Raw genomic sequence first — 16,461 nt, forward strand, 5'->3', positions numbered from 1 at the left:
TCCTTGCAGAGCAATGTTTGTGTAGGTACGACCCACAACTTAAGGCTTTTCACATTAACCAAAGATGCTAGGATGTTCTCATGCGGCAACATTCCCATGTGAAAAGAGTCCATTAAATGCACTTAAGCCTATAGAAATCTATTGATTTTCACCACTATCTTTCAGAAATGGTATGTTGATTTTAATGCTGGCAAAAGTAAATATATGGCCAATTTTCAGTTAAAATCCAAAGTGTTTCAACAATATCCCTGTTGCAAAGCTTTCCTTTATGGCAGGGGAAAAACGTAAGACTGTGAACCACCTTTTGACATTTTAAAGCCACACTAAAAATGAGTTGTGTCCAAGTACAGAAAAAAAACCAACAATATTTTATTTATAATCTTATTTTAGTGTTTGAACTACAAATCCTGGTTCTAGAATTGTTTAAAAGATCATGGGTTTGATAGATGCTCACATGAAAATTAATTTCTTGGATCCCCCCCTTTTTTCCACAGGAGATACAGAACAGGTAATTATGTGAAAAAATTAAAAATAAAATATTTTGTTATTTTTGTTGTTGTTCCTTGATTGTTCTTATGAATCTACTGCTAACATCCATTTCCCTGTTGAATCATTTCAAAAAGGGCATGAGAAGAAAATGAAATGAAAAAAGACAAAATAGACCGAATCTCACCACTAGAATTCACCATAAAAACTCCCAAAGCGTTAACAGAATTCTTACAAAAATTCCTAGACCAGTTCTTTAGAGAATCAACTTGTTCTATGAAAAATATGGCAAATGGGACTGGGAGCGGGGAAGAAGAAAGGGAAGGGAAAGAAGTAGGGGTAAATAAGTGCAGCAAAAAGAGGTTCTGAGGAATACACATAATTTTGTCTGCTTTCGCTCACAATAGAATTTTTAATAAATAAATTTCTTTTTTTGTAAAGACACTTTTTTTGAAACAGTAGATTTAGCCCAGTCATTTGTGTCATTTTTTTTAATAAACTGTCTTTTTTGTTTTAAATTCCCCCTTAAATCTGTAAATGTTTTAGATCTGAGTCTCTTGCACATTGTCTTTAGAGTTCATTCGGATCAATAATGGTTCATGCACTGAACTGTGTAGTGAATTTATTGTGTTAACAGTTGTTGTGTGGTTGAAAGGAGACTTATAAGAGTTATAGTGATTTAGGTGCTCATGCTCTATTGCTGGCATGGGCAAATGACTTTCTATAGGTGTATCACCTGTAAGCTCATCATCCACATTAATGATCTCTACAGTTCGTGTTGGCGCATGGTGGTTTTGCCGGTGATGCTGTTTTCTCATTTTGTAGAAAATGACCAACATCACCGCAGCCATGAGAGTGATTGCCACAAAACAACCAATTATGATTTTGGTAGTCTTCATAACCTCATCTATTCCTGGGATCCCATTGCTTGAATCTGTCACAGGGATGGTGAATGTTTTTTCCGTTGACCTTGTGCTCTGTGGTGTGAGAGAGGTTGTCGCATTGGTGGTGTCCCATTCAATGACTGGTGTGGGCCAAACCTGCTCTGTGGTCCGCGCCTCATCCTGAGAAGGTTCCACAGTTTCTACTGTGATGGTTGAAAAATAAGTAATACACTCCTGTGCGGTTACATTGAGTGTCGCAGAAGCTGTGGTATTCCCAACAGAGTTACTCACCAAGCATGTATACAAGCCAGTGTCTTGCGCAGTCACCCTCGTAAAATTTAATGTGCCATCACTGAGCACAGAAATCCGAACCCTATAAGCCCCGTGTGTTATAACAGACCCATTTGGAGTAATCCAAGATATAGAGGTCAGGGATGTTGATGCTCGGCATTTCAGCTCCGCAGCCATGCCTTCAGTGACGTTGAGGTCTGTTGGTGGCTCCACAATCACAGGAGCGTAGCACGTGAAGTAATTCAGGTCAAGCTCACCGATATACCTTCCTTTCAAGCTGGGAGGTGTGTTGCAACGGGCACAGCATGCAGTGTTGGAGGGCGCTTTGTCTTTAATCCACCAGCTGAGCCACAGGATGTCGCAGTTGCAGTTCCAAGGGTTGTGATGCAAGTGGATTCTTTCTAGACGGAGAGGTGTGAAGAGGTCATGAGGCAGTAGTGTTAGATTGTTGTGGGCCAGATTGATCTCTACTAGTGACTGAAGGTTATCAAAAGCATTCCTTTCAATCACTTGAATCTGGGATTGAATCAGCCACAATTTTTGAAGGTGCATTAACCCTTGAAAGGACCCTGGCTTGATAGCAGTTAAGTGGTTCCCAGAAAGATCTAGCTCATCCAGTTTTACAAGTGGCGTGAGGTTAGGAATCTCCCGAAGGTTGCACATAGCAAGGTTCAAATACCTCAAATTGGACAGACCTTCAAAGGCACCTTCTGAGATATATGAAAGCCTTTTTAATTCCCCCAAATCCAACCTTCGTAGGGAAGGGATTCTATTAAAAGCATAAGAAGGAATACTCTCAATGGGATTGTTTCGCAACCAAAGCTCCTTCAGTTTTGACAAGTACACAAAAGCCCCATTCGGGATGGTGCTAAGACGATTGTCAAAGAGTTCCAAAGTATTGAGATTAGCCAGACCATTGAAGGCCCCTATTTCAATTGTTCTAATGTGGTTCCTGCTCAGTTGCAAGACTTCTAGATGCCTCAGGTGTTTGAAGCTATTCACCTTAATGATTTGGATCTGGTTCTCATGGAGATTCAATAACCGTGTATTGGTGGAAATGGCATCAGGGACCTCTCTTAGATTTTTCCTCACGCAAATTACTTTGCTAAACTGATTGCTACAGGAACAGACAGAAGGGCAAGTCTGAGCTCTGACCAAACCAGCGACCACAAGAAGTTGAAGAGCCAGTAGCACCACAAGCAAGGGGTCAAATAGGGCCCTGTTAAACCTAGGACCTATCATTATCTGCTGTGGATGTAAGGTCATCTTGTTCAACATTCATAATTTATTTGGTGTTGGTCCTTCAGGAGTTCCAATAGTCTGAAACAAAAGAGAAATAACAAAGAAAATATTATATCAGCCCCAAACATTAAACTGCACTTTATTTCAAACCTAGAACTTCCTAAAAGTCCCCCCCACAAAAAAAGAATTTCATAAACAATCAATACATACAACTTCCTATGCTACAAATGACAGCTGGAGAATGGTTGTTAATGTAATTGAGGCTCTAAATTATCCCTTGAGCCTTTCAGTTGTCTGTCTAACTTTGTAAAAGACATAGTCAAGAGAAAATAAGGTATAAAATTGAATATAATTCTGCTAGAATATTCTTTGCCTAGATACTGTAAATCATAAAATATTTCCACCAAAGAAGAAAAGACAAAGAAAGAGAGCATTATTTATAAGATTACTGCTTCTAAAACTAATCTGTAATGTTATCTAAAAGACCAGAATCAAACTTTTCTTCTAATGAAAACATGGAATTAATTCATTTAGAAAAGCTAACATTATATGCCTGGATAACTCAACATTGTTGTTGTTATGAAGTTATTTAAAGTACTTCCATGTAAATGCATGTGGTAGTGATCTTGGCTTCTTAGCCCATGTTTGATTCTTAATTACTATACACAGGAACTAGTAGTTAAAAGCCAGCATCAATTCTTACCAAAGCTTCTAAAAATAAAGATGGGGTTGTCAACCTTCAGATCAGATAAACACCACCAAGATGAACATATTTTAAAACTTAGCATTTTTCATCTGAGAAATGGTGTCCAAAACATGTCAAGTACTCAAAATTTCAGCTTGGACACATACAGCTGCTTACCATGTGGATCACCACTACTTTGGGTTGAATCTCCATGCCCACCCACCTCTCTCTGTGTGTGTGTGTGTGTGTGTGTGTGTGTGTGTGTGCATGATTACAGGAAAACAAGTGCACCACATCTGAAATGCACATCATGGAACAAGGGAATTGTGATTAAACCATAGGACATACACCCTTTCTCCATGTTCCTGGGGTGATTTTGCAACTAGTTCATTAAGCCTGGGAGTAGGCAGCAGTACAGCGTTCAGGAGGCAGACATGAATGTAATCCTGAATCTACATGGCCATTGGCCACTATCTTGTTGACATTTGACTCTACATCCCATGGTCAGGTCCAGAGATCCTGCCATGTTGTCTTTGCTTCTTTTATTTCCTGTACCAAAGGATAGGCACTATGGAAAACAATGTAGAACTGAGGAATGGTTCAAGAACAGCTTTTACTGCTTGGCTACAAATGCTGACAAAATGCTTATTGTTTGCTTATTTCAGGAATGCAGATACAAAGAAGCTTCTGAGAACTGCTGAGCTGAGCATCAGCTACTCTCCCACCATTAAGCAGACTCATCTGATTTCCTGATACAGTCTCCTCTATCCTCGTATTTGGCCATAGCAGCAGAGAAACTCTCATTAGTAAATGTGTGCTGAACACAGGAATAAAGAATGGCTATTTAAATGACAGAAAAATATATATCTCCCATAGCTGCAGGGTTGGCAATTTCAGTGTTACCTCCAAAAATGTTTCCTTCAGATCTTAGTGTAAGTGAAAAAAGACCTTTCGACTCTGCAAATGATCATTACCATTCAACGTCTCTCAGTGCTGATTCATTTGTGGTAGCTCCTAAAACCCCCAGCCCTAGGTTCATTTTCAATCTGCTGCTCACTGCAAAGTCCCTGTGCTGTAGAGATTAATGAAATTTCCTATACATCAGCCAAAAGTGAAGTCTTATAAATTACAGCAAGCTCCAAGCACATTTATAACCCAGAGCACACAGATACATAATACATGCATTTAATAGAACAAAAATACTATCAGCCAACGGTATTCCATTTTAAGCTTCAAATTGTTTCATTTTGTAGTAAGGGGGATGGAATCATATGCTTTGAAAAACAGGATGAAAATATATTATTCTTCACATCACAGCCCATTTACAAAAAGCCAATTTTATAATCAGATAATATATATTTATGAATTTACTTATGCATGTTTGACACTAGCTTCTTGCAACAACAGAAAACTATTAAGGCTTTTCTTGGGCACTTTGAAGGCTATACTCTAAGGAAAACTGCACATACTAGAGGTTAAAGATGGGATTAGAATAAAAGAAAAAAGGAAAGGAAAGGAAAGCAGCACCAAAAAGAGAAAAGGAGAGGAGGTAAATACTAGAAATCTATTTAAAATGAACTCAACGAGTTTTGAGTATCAAACCCTTCTTCAGAGACAACTTTCCTTGTCTATTATTTTTTCATATAGCAATGCCTCTTGTGTTGCTTCCTATTGCTGTCATCCCATCTGTTATTTGGTGTTTTTTTAAGTATATGGCAAACTCCCCTGCGCCTACCTTGCACACCACTCACTGGATCCCAGCAGCTTGCCTAGGGTGACCATATGAAAAGGAGGACAGGGCTCCTGTATCTTTAACACTTGTATTGAAAAGGGCATTTCAGCAGGTGTCATTTGTATGCATGCAGCACCTGGTGAAATTCGCTCTTCATCTCAACAGTTAAAGCTGCAGGAGCCCTGCCCTCTTTTGTATATGATCATTCTAGTTATACTTTAGCAACTGTTGTGATGAAGAGGGAATTTCACCGGGTGCTGCATGCATACAAATGACACCTGCTGAAATGCCCTTTTCAGTACAACTGTTAAAGATACAGGAGCCCTGTCCTCCTTTCCATATGGTCACCCTAAGCTTGCCCAAACCTCATGGGCACGTGAGGCAAGCCAGCAGACTGTCTGCAGATGCCCAGTGAGAGCTTGCAGCATTTTGCTGTTCTGTGAGTTTCCATTTTTCTCAAAATCACAGGTGAACTATTTATGGAAATCACTATTTTGCACAAAATGGTGGCCACACATAGTGGCATTTAAGCAAAATTGCAGGTGTAAATGCTATAAATAAATATAATAAAATAGTGACATGTGCTGCTGAATTTTAGCAGCAAATCTCTGCTCTTTCCCATTGCCCTGGCAAGCACCAGTTACATTGCACAAGCACTGGTTTCCGCTAGCACCAATGTCATTAGCACTAGCGCTTGGCCACAGTTTTATACTACCCTGTGTATTCTCAGGGGGAAACATACCATATCAAGTGGCCTAAGAAGATACAAAGTCATGCAGTCTTTCTGGAATAATGTGTTTCTTACTCCTTTAACATTATCTTAGTTCACTTCAGAGTTATCTGCAATTTTTCCACATCCTCTCTAACTGTGCTGCCCATACCAGGCCACTTCTAGATGAAGTGTCATTGGTATCCAGCAACATTTAACTCCAGTAAATGTTGATACCACTGTGGCTGCACCTGCACTTGTTCTCCTTGCACAAATTCTGTGGTCCTCAGTTTGAAATTCCTTTATCACATCACAGAATCTAGTATTAATAGAAACTTTTTTTTTTTTAGAAATCAATCATTATATTGCTATGCTTGAACTAAAGATGGGGCTATCCATACTACAGCTTGTCTAACAAGAGAATCAGACCATAAAGTGCAATCCTTGATAGGATTCTGGTACTGGAATAACACATTGACCCATTCAGATGGCACGCTAAGCCACGGTGGTTAAGCATTTTGAGCTAAATATTATGGCGTTGTGTGTTGAGTGAACCATTCCTAACCATGGTGGCTACATAGCCATGGTTTAAACACACTCACTATCGATTTACTACAAAAGGGTTAGCAGCCTAACCACAGCTTAGAGTATTGTCTGAACAATACGGCAACAATACTAAACATTGAAAACAATGGGAGGTACTTTCATGTACACATACATAGGACTGTGCTGCACAACTTTTATTCTGAACTGCTATCAGAGTAGCAACTAAAGAAAGCTGCTCATTTGTCTTTTTGTTTTGTTTTGCTTACTTATCCCCTCAGGGCTAAGCTTGAATAATGAATCACATTAGCTAGTGATAAAACAGATAAAGGAAACACTGAACTAAAGTTCTCTCTCAATTATGCTATTTCAGTTCTATTAAAACTGTAATGAAACCAAAGCCAAAATTCAGCTTGCTATAGTAGTTAATATCAGAGCTGCAAAGTGAATGCACAGTGATTCCAACCCAGACTTTTAAGAAATAAAGCCCTGGGCTCTGATGGATTAATCTGGCCATTTTTATTTGTTCCACATTTTTTAAAAAAACAAAACAAAAAACACCTCAACTTGTTGCTTTCACATTCATGAAGAAATTGTGAATTCTGGAAAGTTTTTATAAGAAAATGAGACAGACAAAATTCTTACCCATCTGTAGACTGGCATTACTACTTTTATTATAGAAGTGGGAAACTTCCACTGAGAGGCCAGGAAGCAACAATTTGTCCAAAGCCATCCACTTTCCCCAAGTGTAAACTGGAATTTGACCACAGATGAGATGTTGTTTCTTGTTTCATTTTGTTTTTCATCAATCAACATACTTCTATGATGCCATAAGAAGTATCTCTATACCATGCCTGGTTTCCGATCCTACTATTGAAACTGCTTTGTAAAAATGCTTACCAGTGGAGCAAATTAATACTACTTAGTTGGACCTTTAGGTACCATTCCAATGTATAGCAATCCAGTCAAGTATTGTTAACTTGAAATCTCTACTGACCAGGGTGAGATACAAAGCAGTTGCTTAATGATACAAGGACTTATAATGGATCATTAATCCTTGGGCTATCTAAGTCTCACTTCAGTAATTCTTGAAGGGGCATTGATCTTCTGAAGGCTTTCTACTGTTTTCGGTTTCCTTATCCTCAAGGACTGCACCTTGAGGGTCATACCTTGAGGGAAATAAAGGAAGATCAGACACCTAATCAGAAAATTATGAAATAACCCTGACAATAGAATCCTTGGAAATATTCAGAGCACAGAGTCATAAACCCCCATATGCTTACTGAAGAGAATACATCAAAATCACATCAGTGTATTCAGAATGCCGTGCTCTCATGCCAAGACATATTTCATCTGATAATGATTAAACTGCAACACCTCTGTAATTAAAGGGAGCTTCACATACAGATTTGCTTTGTAAACAATTGTCATCACACACCTAGCACACCTGGAGGTTCTCATACTAAAACCTGAGAAATAAATAAAAAATATTATAAACAAACACACTAATAGATATGCTGTATAAAATAATGTACATGCCTTGAATTCTCTCTCTCTCCTCCCCACCCCTCTCTTACCCCACTTTTTCAGCCCACAAAGAATTCTCAAGGCATCTCACTATAAAACTAATTTTAAAACACATAAAAGACAAGTATTATCTCAATGTGAAATGGTTTTCAGTCATTAATTTGTTATCCAGGCTGATGCAAACACATATATAAGAGGTAGCACATAAACATACCACTCCTGAAAAGATAAAGACACAGTGAATAGCACTATTCTGCCATGATTTTTTTATATTCTCTCAAAAGGTAACATATTGTATGAAAGTTGGCTGGCAAGGATCTAGCAAACTAGGACAGAGCACTCTTCAAAATTTTGTAACAAAATCCTCCATTGGAATGAACAAGAGCGGGCATGTCTATGAGCTCCATCCAATGAGCATTTTATTGCACGCTCATTACTGGGCACTCACGGATTTTTTGCAGGTCCTTCCCATGACGTCTGCCTCCCAAGCGCCTTCCACCCCTTCTGGCCTTCAATGCGCAACAAAAAAACTACGATATATTTTAAACCCGGAAGTTGCTTCTCTCTCCTGCTGTGTGTAAGAGAAACAGCGCAATTAGAACAGCCAGCTGAATGGGCCTCATGCTCGTTGTTTACTTCCTCTTTTGAAAGAGGAAGTAACTGAGCAATGAAAACACGGGCTGAAGCAATGGTAGGGAGCGTGTTTCCCCCCATGTGATGGAACTCTACACTTAAGGGTGTAGCAGGAGGGAGGGGAAGACTCTGGACTTACCTGCTTCTGCGATCCTCCCCCAGCATCTAGATGGCCACACGACATCCCAGAAGGGAAGAGGGACATCACGGACACCATTTTTTTTTAAAGAGGAGCCCAGTTGCATGGAAAAAGGTAAAATAATAATAATAAACCCGCATCCAATCCCCCCATCCCAGGGATGGCGAAATTGCTGCCCCACACCCCATGGGCACAGAGCCTCCCCACACAGCTCCATGCCCAGCCCCGCTACTCATGGGGAAGGAGGGATGACCCTGGAGCAATGGCCATACCACCCACACTTGTCGGGATGGTCCCACGACCATGGAAATATTGGGAAATCCTCAGTCCCAGATATCCTAGGGAAAGTACCTGGTCATACCAGGTTGCCCCTGGGGTCTCCTGTGCATCATATGGATGCACAGGGATTATCTAGAGATGACCTTGGATACACAGAGAGCTTCAGCTATTGGGCAGTATAAAATGCAATAAATAAATAAATAAATCTGGCAGGTGTAGACATGCCCTGGATGTTCATGCCCTCTGTACATTTGTGTTTTTAGTCACATGGTAAAAAGATGGTCATTTCCAAATGGGTATGTATTTATTTTGCTCACTTTTTTTATTTCCACAATACCTTGTAGAAAGGTTAGGCTGAGAGAAAGTGAATGGCCAAAGGTCCTCCGTTGAGCTTTATGGCTGACTGGAGGTTTGAACCTGGCAGTAGAGAAATGCAATAAATAAATAAATGGCTTAGTATGTTGTCTGAACAGGCCATGTAAGTACTGTGCAGCTTGGGATTTACATGATGATAACATGACAATGAATGGTGGGAAGAAAAAACAAAAGACAGACATCCAGGACATGGAAAAATATGTCTAATACATTCTAAAATGTACAGCCAGAACAATTCTGCTAAAAGCCCATTACTCTATTCAATTACACAAAGCCACGTTACCTAAGCATCCAGCCTCACAATTTATCCAAGGGAATGTATGCAGGAGAGGGACCACTACATTGCATGAAAGGCCACAAGTGGGATTGCTGTAAAACCTGCTGTCCAGCAAACGGTGACTATATCTTTTGTCCTTGGTAACTATGGAAACTCCCTGAAGGTAAGAGAGGAACACAGACATTTGTGGTCTACAGTTTACAAGCTGTTTATGTAATTATAAATGAGGATTAGATTGTTAGGAGGAATCAAATTATTATACTGGTATGACATTTTGGATGCAGCACATAGGTACAGAGAAATAAGAAGTTAATTTTTTGGAAAATTACTTGTTTTATTGATGTTTTATGTAACAGCGACACATTGCTTTTTATATTGGGATTTGGGGATTTTCTTTCTGTAGGAGGGACTTGTAAAGCCAAAATTAGCAATATGACATTTTGAAATAATGTCTCTCAGCAGCTTCACAGCAATTATGTCCTTTCTATGCCCAGTGAACAAAACCAAGGTCAGAGTGTATTTTCAATTAAACTCCGGGTGTTACGAAGTACAGCACAGCCAGAATTGCAAGCACATTATTACCAGATCTATCACTGCTGAGCAATGAATAGGTCACAGGCACTCCTGCGTACAATATTTGTACACGTTCGAGTATTACAACCAGGAAAACAGCTCAAGTTGATTTTAGAGGCAGTAAGTGACATAAAATTAAGAACAAAGCTGTGTGATGACTCAAGGGGAACACTAACAACTGCCAACATGAATTTTGTGAGTTAGAAGTTGAACAACAAAGTCTTCGGGAGTTGCACAAGAGGCAGCCTTAGCCACAGAAGTCAACAGGACACCTGAGTGTACAAAGGTTGAATGAACAAGCAGTAGTTGTTCAGCATTCTCCCAGTGGAGGGGGTAGGTTACAACAACGTGGAAGGTAAATGTGGCTTGAGTCTCAGTACTGAGACAATGCAACATCCTCATAGGAGCCACATAGCAAGTGGTTTATGAAACGTAGGTGGCAGAGAATTTTCAAGATGGTTATAAGGACTACTGAAGGTCTACATCAGCAGAAGGGCTAAGATGTAAGACGGCCCCTCAAATAAGTGCTAGGTCGTATCAGAGGAGTGCAATACTAGAAGGAGTCAACTGCACAGCTAAAGCAGACTAAAACACTAAAGGAGAAGATGAGGGTAGACAGTAACAGAAGATACAGGGATAAAACAAGCACTTTTGACCAGTCTGCCTTTCTATAATATTCTGCTTCCCCCTTCTAGTCCAAGGAGAGAAAAAAGGCAATGCATGACCTAAGCTTGGTATGGTTTAAGTTGAGGACCACTCAGCTTTCAGAACCTCATCAGTCACTATACTAAAATAGGCAAACCCTATTCTGCCAGTTCTGCCCTGCTTCCCAGGTAACTTCCCTTCCTGTCACAAAGACGAGAAATCATCAGGTCGGCTGTTCTTATAAACCTCAAAGTGTTATGACCTCTTCTGTACCATTGTCTGAAAATTTGGGGATGGTAGGAAAAAGCGTAATTTCTTGCCTTTAATTTTTTTCAGTCAGTAGTTGAGTCTTGAACTACTTATTTGAGAAGGAAACATTATATAACTTAAGGGTTTTAAACCACTTGGGGAGCACTGTATTTCCTGGAAGATGGCAATCTTTCTGCAAAACTCCTCTAGGAGATTTCACTATTCTTATCAAATCTCTTGAAATTTCTAATATCTTTTGTCTGAAGAAGAACCTCCAAATTCACATCTGGTAAAATCTGGTGACAGTGATTCTAAACAAGGTAGTGTTGCTAGATGTTCTTTGTTTTAAGATAAATCAAATGGTCAAGCCTGATTGCTAAATACTACTGTTCCATGGACTGAAATGCACAAACTTCTCTTATTTGAGAACACTCATCTACTTTGAATATACAACTATGACTTCTCTGAAGTTTTGATGTGGAAATTTCCACTAAGGCTGTAAGTCTATAAATGTTTATCCAGTGTAAGTCCCATGGAATCCATGGACCTTGCTTCCAAGTAGTTAGTTATAGGATTGGGCTGTAAATAGGTGCACTTTATTTAAAGAGTAAGATATTTAATATCTGTTTAATTGATCTCCAGATGTCAGAGACCACCAATATCATACACACCCAATACTATAGGTTTATTTAATGACTGGGCATTCAATCACACAGCTTCAAAAATAAAATCATAACTCATTTGGTTTGGCCCTGTATTGTGTGTAGTAAGAAAATTATTCAAGGAAAGCCAAAATGAATGGGGAAATATATTGCTTGCCTGCAAATATATGTCATATACTGTATATTGTACTCCTAAGTGGATGACAAATATCAATATGATAAACAGCAGTCATCATAATGTTCCATTTGACTGCATTGCTGATATTCTTGGTTAAAAATCCATCTCCACTTTGACTATTTCTAAAACAACAGACCGTTTAAGTAGAAACCTGAGTAAAAGAGATAAAATATATTTTTAAAAATATCCCCCTCCCCAAATCTGCTTGGTGGAAAGGCAACTTTAGTATTCAATATTTTAGGATTGCATAGCTTGAAGTGAAGGATACCACCTATCAAAGCTCTGCTTCTGTGTCAAATCCCACTGGAATTAAAAAGAGATGCATCAGAAATGTTTGAAGAATCACACTTTGATGAATTTGCATCAGTTTCCCATTTTTAGGAGAGAGAGAAAAATCCTATAATCATAACATCTAGTAAAATACACAAATAAAACATTCAGAACGTATTACATGGATTAAAGGAAATCTGGTTTCTGGGTGGAGGTAAATGTAAAGTTTCTTACAATGCGTATGCTCACTGTGCTTAAAGATACAGAGTTCTGCAGTTTGTGTTTTGCTATGCATGCCTGGCAATTCAAATGCTCCAAAATGTAATTTCTGAAAGAGGACCACCCCCCTTTTAAACTCATTTCACATGTGACTTCGGGGATGTGCTTTTTTATGTTTGATGCTAAGCATCCATAAAAGAAATGCCATCCTCTGCTCCTTGGAGAAAGGACTATATATATATATATATATATATATATATATATATATGTGAAAGCTACTGCACTTTCTGATGAGGTAGAACCACATTTGCTAAACGTTCCCTGGAATCAAAAGAAAAGCTATACGGTTATCAAGACACATGACAACTGAAGAATGGCATCTTTTCTGTTCAGCTTGATCTTTCGCTGTGCCTTTAATCACACACTCAAGAAAGTTCGGATCAACATAACAACAGAAGGAAACATGGGGTGCTAACAAATCTTAATGGCTCCCAAACTCACACATGCCTGGATTGGACTGGAACTGCAGCACTATTGCATGTAGTTCTGTTCTTCTTTCTCCCCAAGGGCTTTCTTTTATCATGTAAAGCAACTGCAGTTGGCTTCAGGTTGAGCAGTAGAAGGGAAGGGAAGAGAGAGAGAAAGGAAATGTTTAACTCTCCCACCCCCAACCCAGCCAATTTCCATTCAAAAATCCTCTCCAAAGCTCCTTTCATCCCTAAGAAACAGCCTAGGGTGATTCTGAGTGAACAGTAGCTGGGGGGGAAAAAGGTTAAATAGCCTCTTCTGCAACTCCCTACTGCTCTTCCACTCAACCCAGTGCTATCCACAGCTGCTTTGCCTGGGAAAGAAAGCCTTCAAAGAAAAAAGAAGCATGGAGTCATACGGAACATGTAGTTCTGTCATTACAACATTATAAAATAAAACCCTAAATCTTGATGATGATTTTCACTAAAATTAAAATACTGATACATGTTAAGGAGAAAGGGAGAGTGAATGAATTGCTTCATTGAAATGATTTATTTATTGTTGTCCTTTCAGCTTGAGAGACTTCAAAGGGAAAGTAGGGGTATCCCAGCAGCCCTGCTGAGGACCACCCCCATGAAGGCTCCTCCTCCCTCAACCAGTGCAGGCTGGTAGCTCTGATGTCAGCGGGGCAGTGAGTCTGCTCCAGGTTTCAGTCACATCTAGCCAGAACTGTAAAGAAGTTATCCAACCTTGTCTTTATAATTTTTATCCTGTACTTTCTTTATAAAATTATAGAGTGAACTCTTTGGCCACCTCTGATAGCCTGAGAGAATGCATACCTAGCTACTTCTATATATTACAATGGCTACATTTTCCATTAGATGGAGGAGGAGGAGGAGGAGAGAAGAGGTAGTAGTATTTTTAATAGGGTGACCATGTGAAAAGGAGGACAGGGCTCCTGTATCTTTAACAGTTGTACTGAAATGGGAATTTCAGCAGGTGTCATTTGCCCAATGCTGGGCCATATATATATATATATATATATATATATATATATATATATATATATGGAGAACCTGGTGAAATTTCCTCTTCATCTCAACAGTTAAAGCTGCAGGTGCCTTGCCCTCTCTTAAATCTCATAACTCTAGTATACCTCCTGCAGCTTTAACTGTTGTGATGAAGAGGGAATTTCACCAGATGCTGCATGCATACAAATGACACATGCTGAAATTCCCTTTTCTATGCAACTATTAAAGATACAGGAGGCCTGACCTCTTTTTCATATGGTCACCCTATTTTTAATGCACAGACTCACTTATGTGCATGGCTTGTCTGCATGGACAAAAATGTAGAATAGAGGAAACTGTGAATGTACAAATTTAAAATCAATTATAGAAATGGTTAAAGATGAGCACACCAGCAATATGTGCAAGATTATAAAAACATAAAACTGGGAAAGTCCACCAGCCCTACTTGGTAGGAGATTACTATTTATTTATTACATTTATATCCTGCCTTTTTCCCTTCAAGGAACCCAAGGTGGTATACATAATCCTCCTCCTTCTCTCCATTTTATCTTACAACAACCCTGTGAGGTAGGTTGGGCTGAAAGTCTGTGACTGGCCCGAAGTCACCCAGTGGATTTCCATGGCTGAGAACCTGGGATCTCCCGACTCCCAATCCAACACTTTAGCCACTACATAACACTGGTTCTCCCAATGGAAAGCAACCTTACACACACACACACACACACATACACACACACAGGCTGCTGCCCTTGCTATTTTAATCATACTTAATTGTAGAAAAACTACATTCAGATGACTAAAATTCTAGATAGCAGGACCATAACATTAAAACCACACATATTTTTAGTTCATTAAAATAAATGTTCCAAAGCATTTTGCAACCTAAATAAGTAAGGTATGACCCCCTACTTTCTTTTTTCACAAGATGTTCAGATGCAGGACTTTACCTGTAATTTCTAGAGTCTGTTTTGTCTAGTATGCTATGGGTTTAGGTTTTCAAAAGTGCAATCCTATAGAATTCAATGGGACTTGCTCCCAAATAAGTAGGTATAAAATTACAGCTTCAATGCACTTAAATATAATGACGGCTCTTAACTGACAAGTGCCCCCTGGGGTTGCTCCTCTTCTTCACCATTGCTACCTGCTTGTTCACCCGCCTCTTGCTCTGGCACACAAAAAAACCCACAGTGGGGGCTAGAAGGAGAAGCAGTAGATGCCACTGGCTGCTGTCTCTCTGCCTGTCAAGCAAATTAGTGGTAGCAATGGGAAGAAAGAGGACGAGGGACATTAGTAGCTGTGGAAAATGGCGTCCAGAAAGTAAACTTATGAGAGAGGGGTGCTATTGAGAGTGAATTGCCCATGGCCTCTCAAAAACCTGGCACTGCTGTAATATCTTATGTTCATAATGCACCAACCTCTGGGGAGAATCATTATCAGCAACCATACCAAGTACAGGAACATGGCAGGACTTGATTAAAAAATATAATTCATCACAAATGCCTTAATGGCTTGAAGTGTTAAAGGCATCACCTCTGGGTCTCATTCAAAAACAGTAGCCCTTCCAATGGCACCGTGCCCTTTGGCACTAAGCTACAGTGTTGGCTAACTAATAAAGAGAGGGAACGCTGCACTTAATGAATCAACGAAGTCATTTCCTGCAATTCTCTGCATTTCCCAGGATGCTTCCCTCTCCAAGTGCTGATCAGACACAATGCTATATGACAGATAGCAATTGCAGGATTCAAGGTTGTGTGTCCACAATTCTATTACATGGGGGCAAGAGCAACATGCACACAGAGTGGTACCTAATCTATCCATCAGTTTCTGCAATGATTCTAGTCTTTTGCTACAATGGCATTTGTCTTCAGGAGCCAGGAAATGGAAGTGGTTTAGCTGTGAGTTATTCCGTGTCTTATCACAAGTGAAGATAAATTGTGTAGCATGTCAGCCATCATGTAGTATATGTACTGCTAGCCCTTTTAAAATTCATATAGTTATATTTCTTCATACCCCTAGTAGCTGTAAACGCTGTCTTTAATGAGGCTTGGAATGGCTGAGAATTTGCTTGAGTTTGGTTTTGATAACAATTTACCAAAATTTTCATTGTTCTACATCTATTGAAGAAAATTACTTGAGATTTCCAACAAAACAAAGTCAGAGAAACCAAAACTGATAGCTGCGTCTTTCCAGGCCTTTGTATACTACTACTACTATTACTACTACTATTATTATTATCATTATCATTATTATTTATTTCTTACCTGCCTCTCCCTCTGGATCAAGGTGGGGAACAACATTAAATACAACAATACAATGCATAAAACTGGTTAAAAGAGCATATAAAACTGAAACAATATTGAATGA

The 16,461-nt window shown here is 39.3% G+C and overlaps 1 protein-coding gene across 6 annotated transcripts in view; it reads right to left on the reverse strand.

Annotated features, from left to right (window-relative positions):
• Positions 1-497: 497 nt before the first annotated feature.
• LRRC4C (leucine rich repeat containing 4C) overlaps positions 498-16,461 on the reverse strand; it is an 858,040-nt gene continuing 842,076 nt past the window's right edge. For all 6 annotated transcript variants that reach the window (XM_063117430.1, XM_063117429.1, XM_063117428.1 and 3 more), the window contains one exon: positions 498-2,981. In XM_063117430.1, coding sequence (XP_062973500.1) covers positions 1,029-2,939 — 1,911 coding nt within the window. In that variant the 5' untranslated portion in view covers positions 2,940-2,981 and the 3' untranslated portion in view covers positions 498-1,028. The remainder of the gene's footprint in view (positions 2,982-16,461) is intronic.

Source organism: Elgaria multicarinata, chromosome 2 (genome assembly GCF_023053635.1).
Source record: "Elgaria multicarinata webbii isolate HBS135686 ecotype San Diego chromosome 2, rElgMul1.1.pri, whole genome shotgun sequence".
Classification (NCBI taxonomy): Eukaryota; Metazoa; Chordata; class Lepidosauria; order Squamata; family Anguidae; genus Elgaria; species Elgaria multicarinata.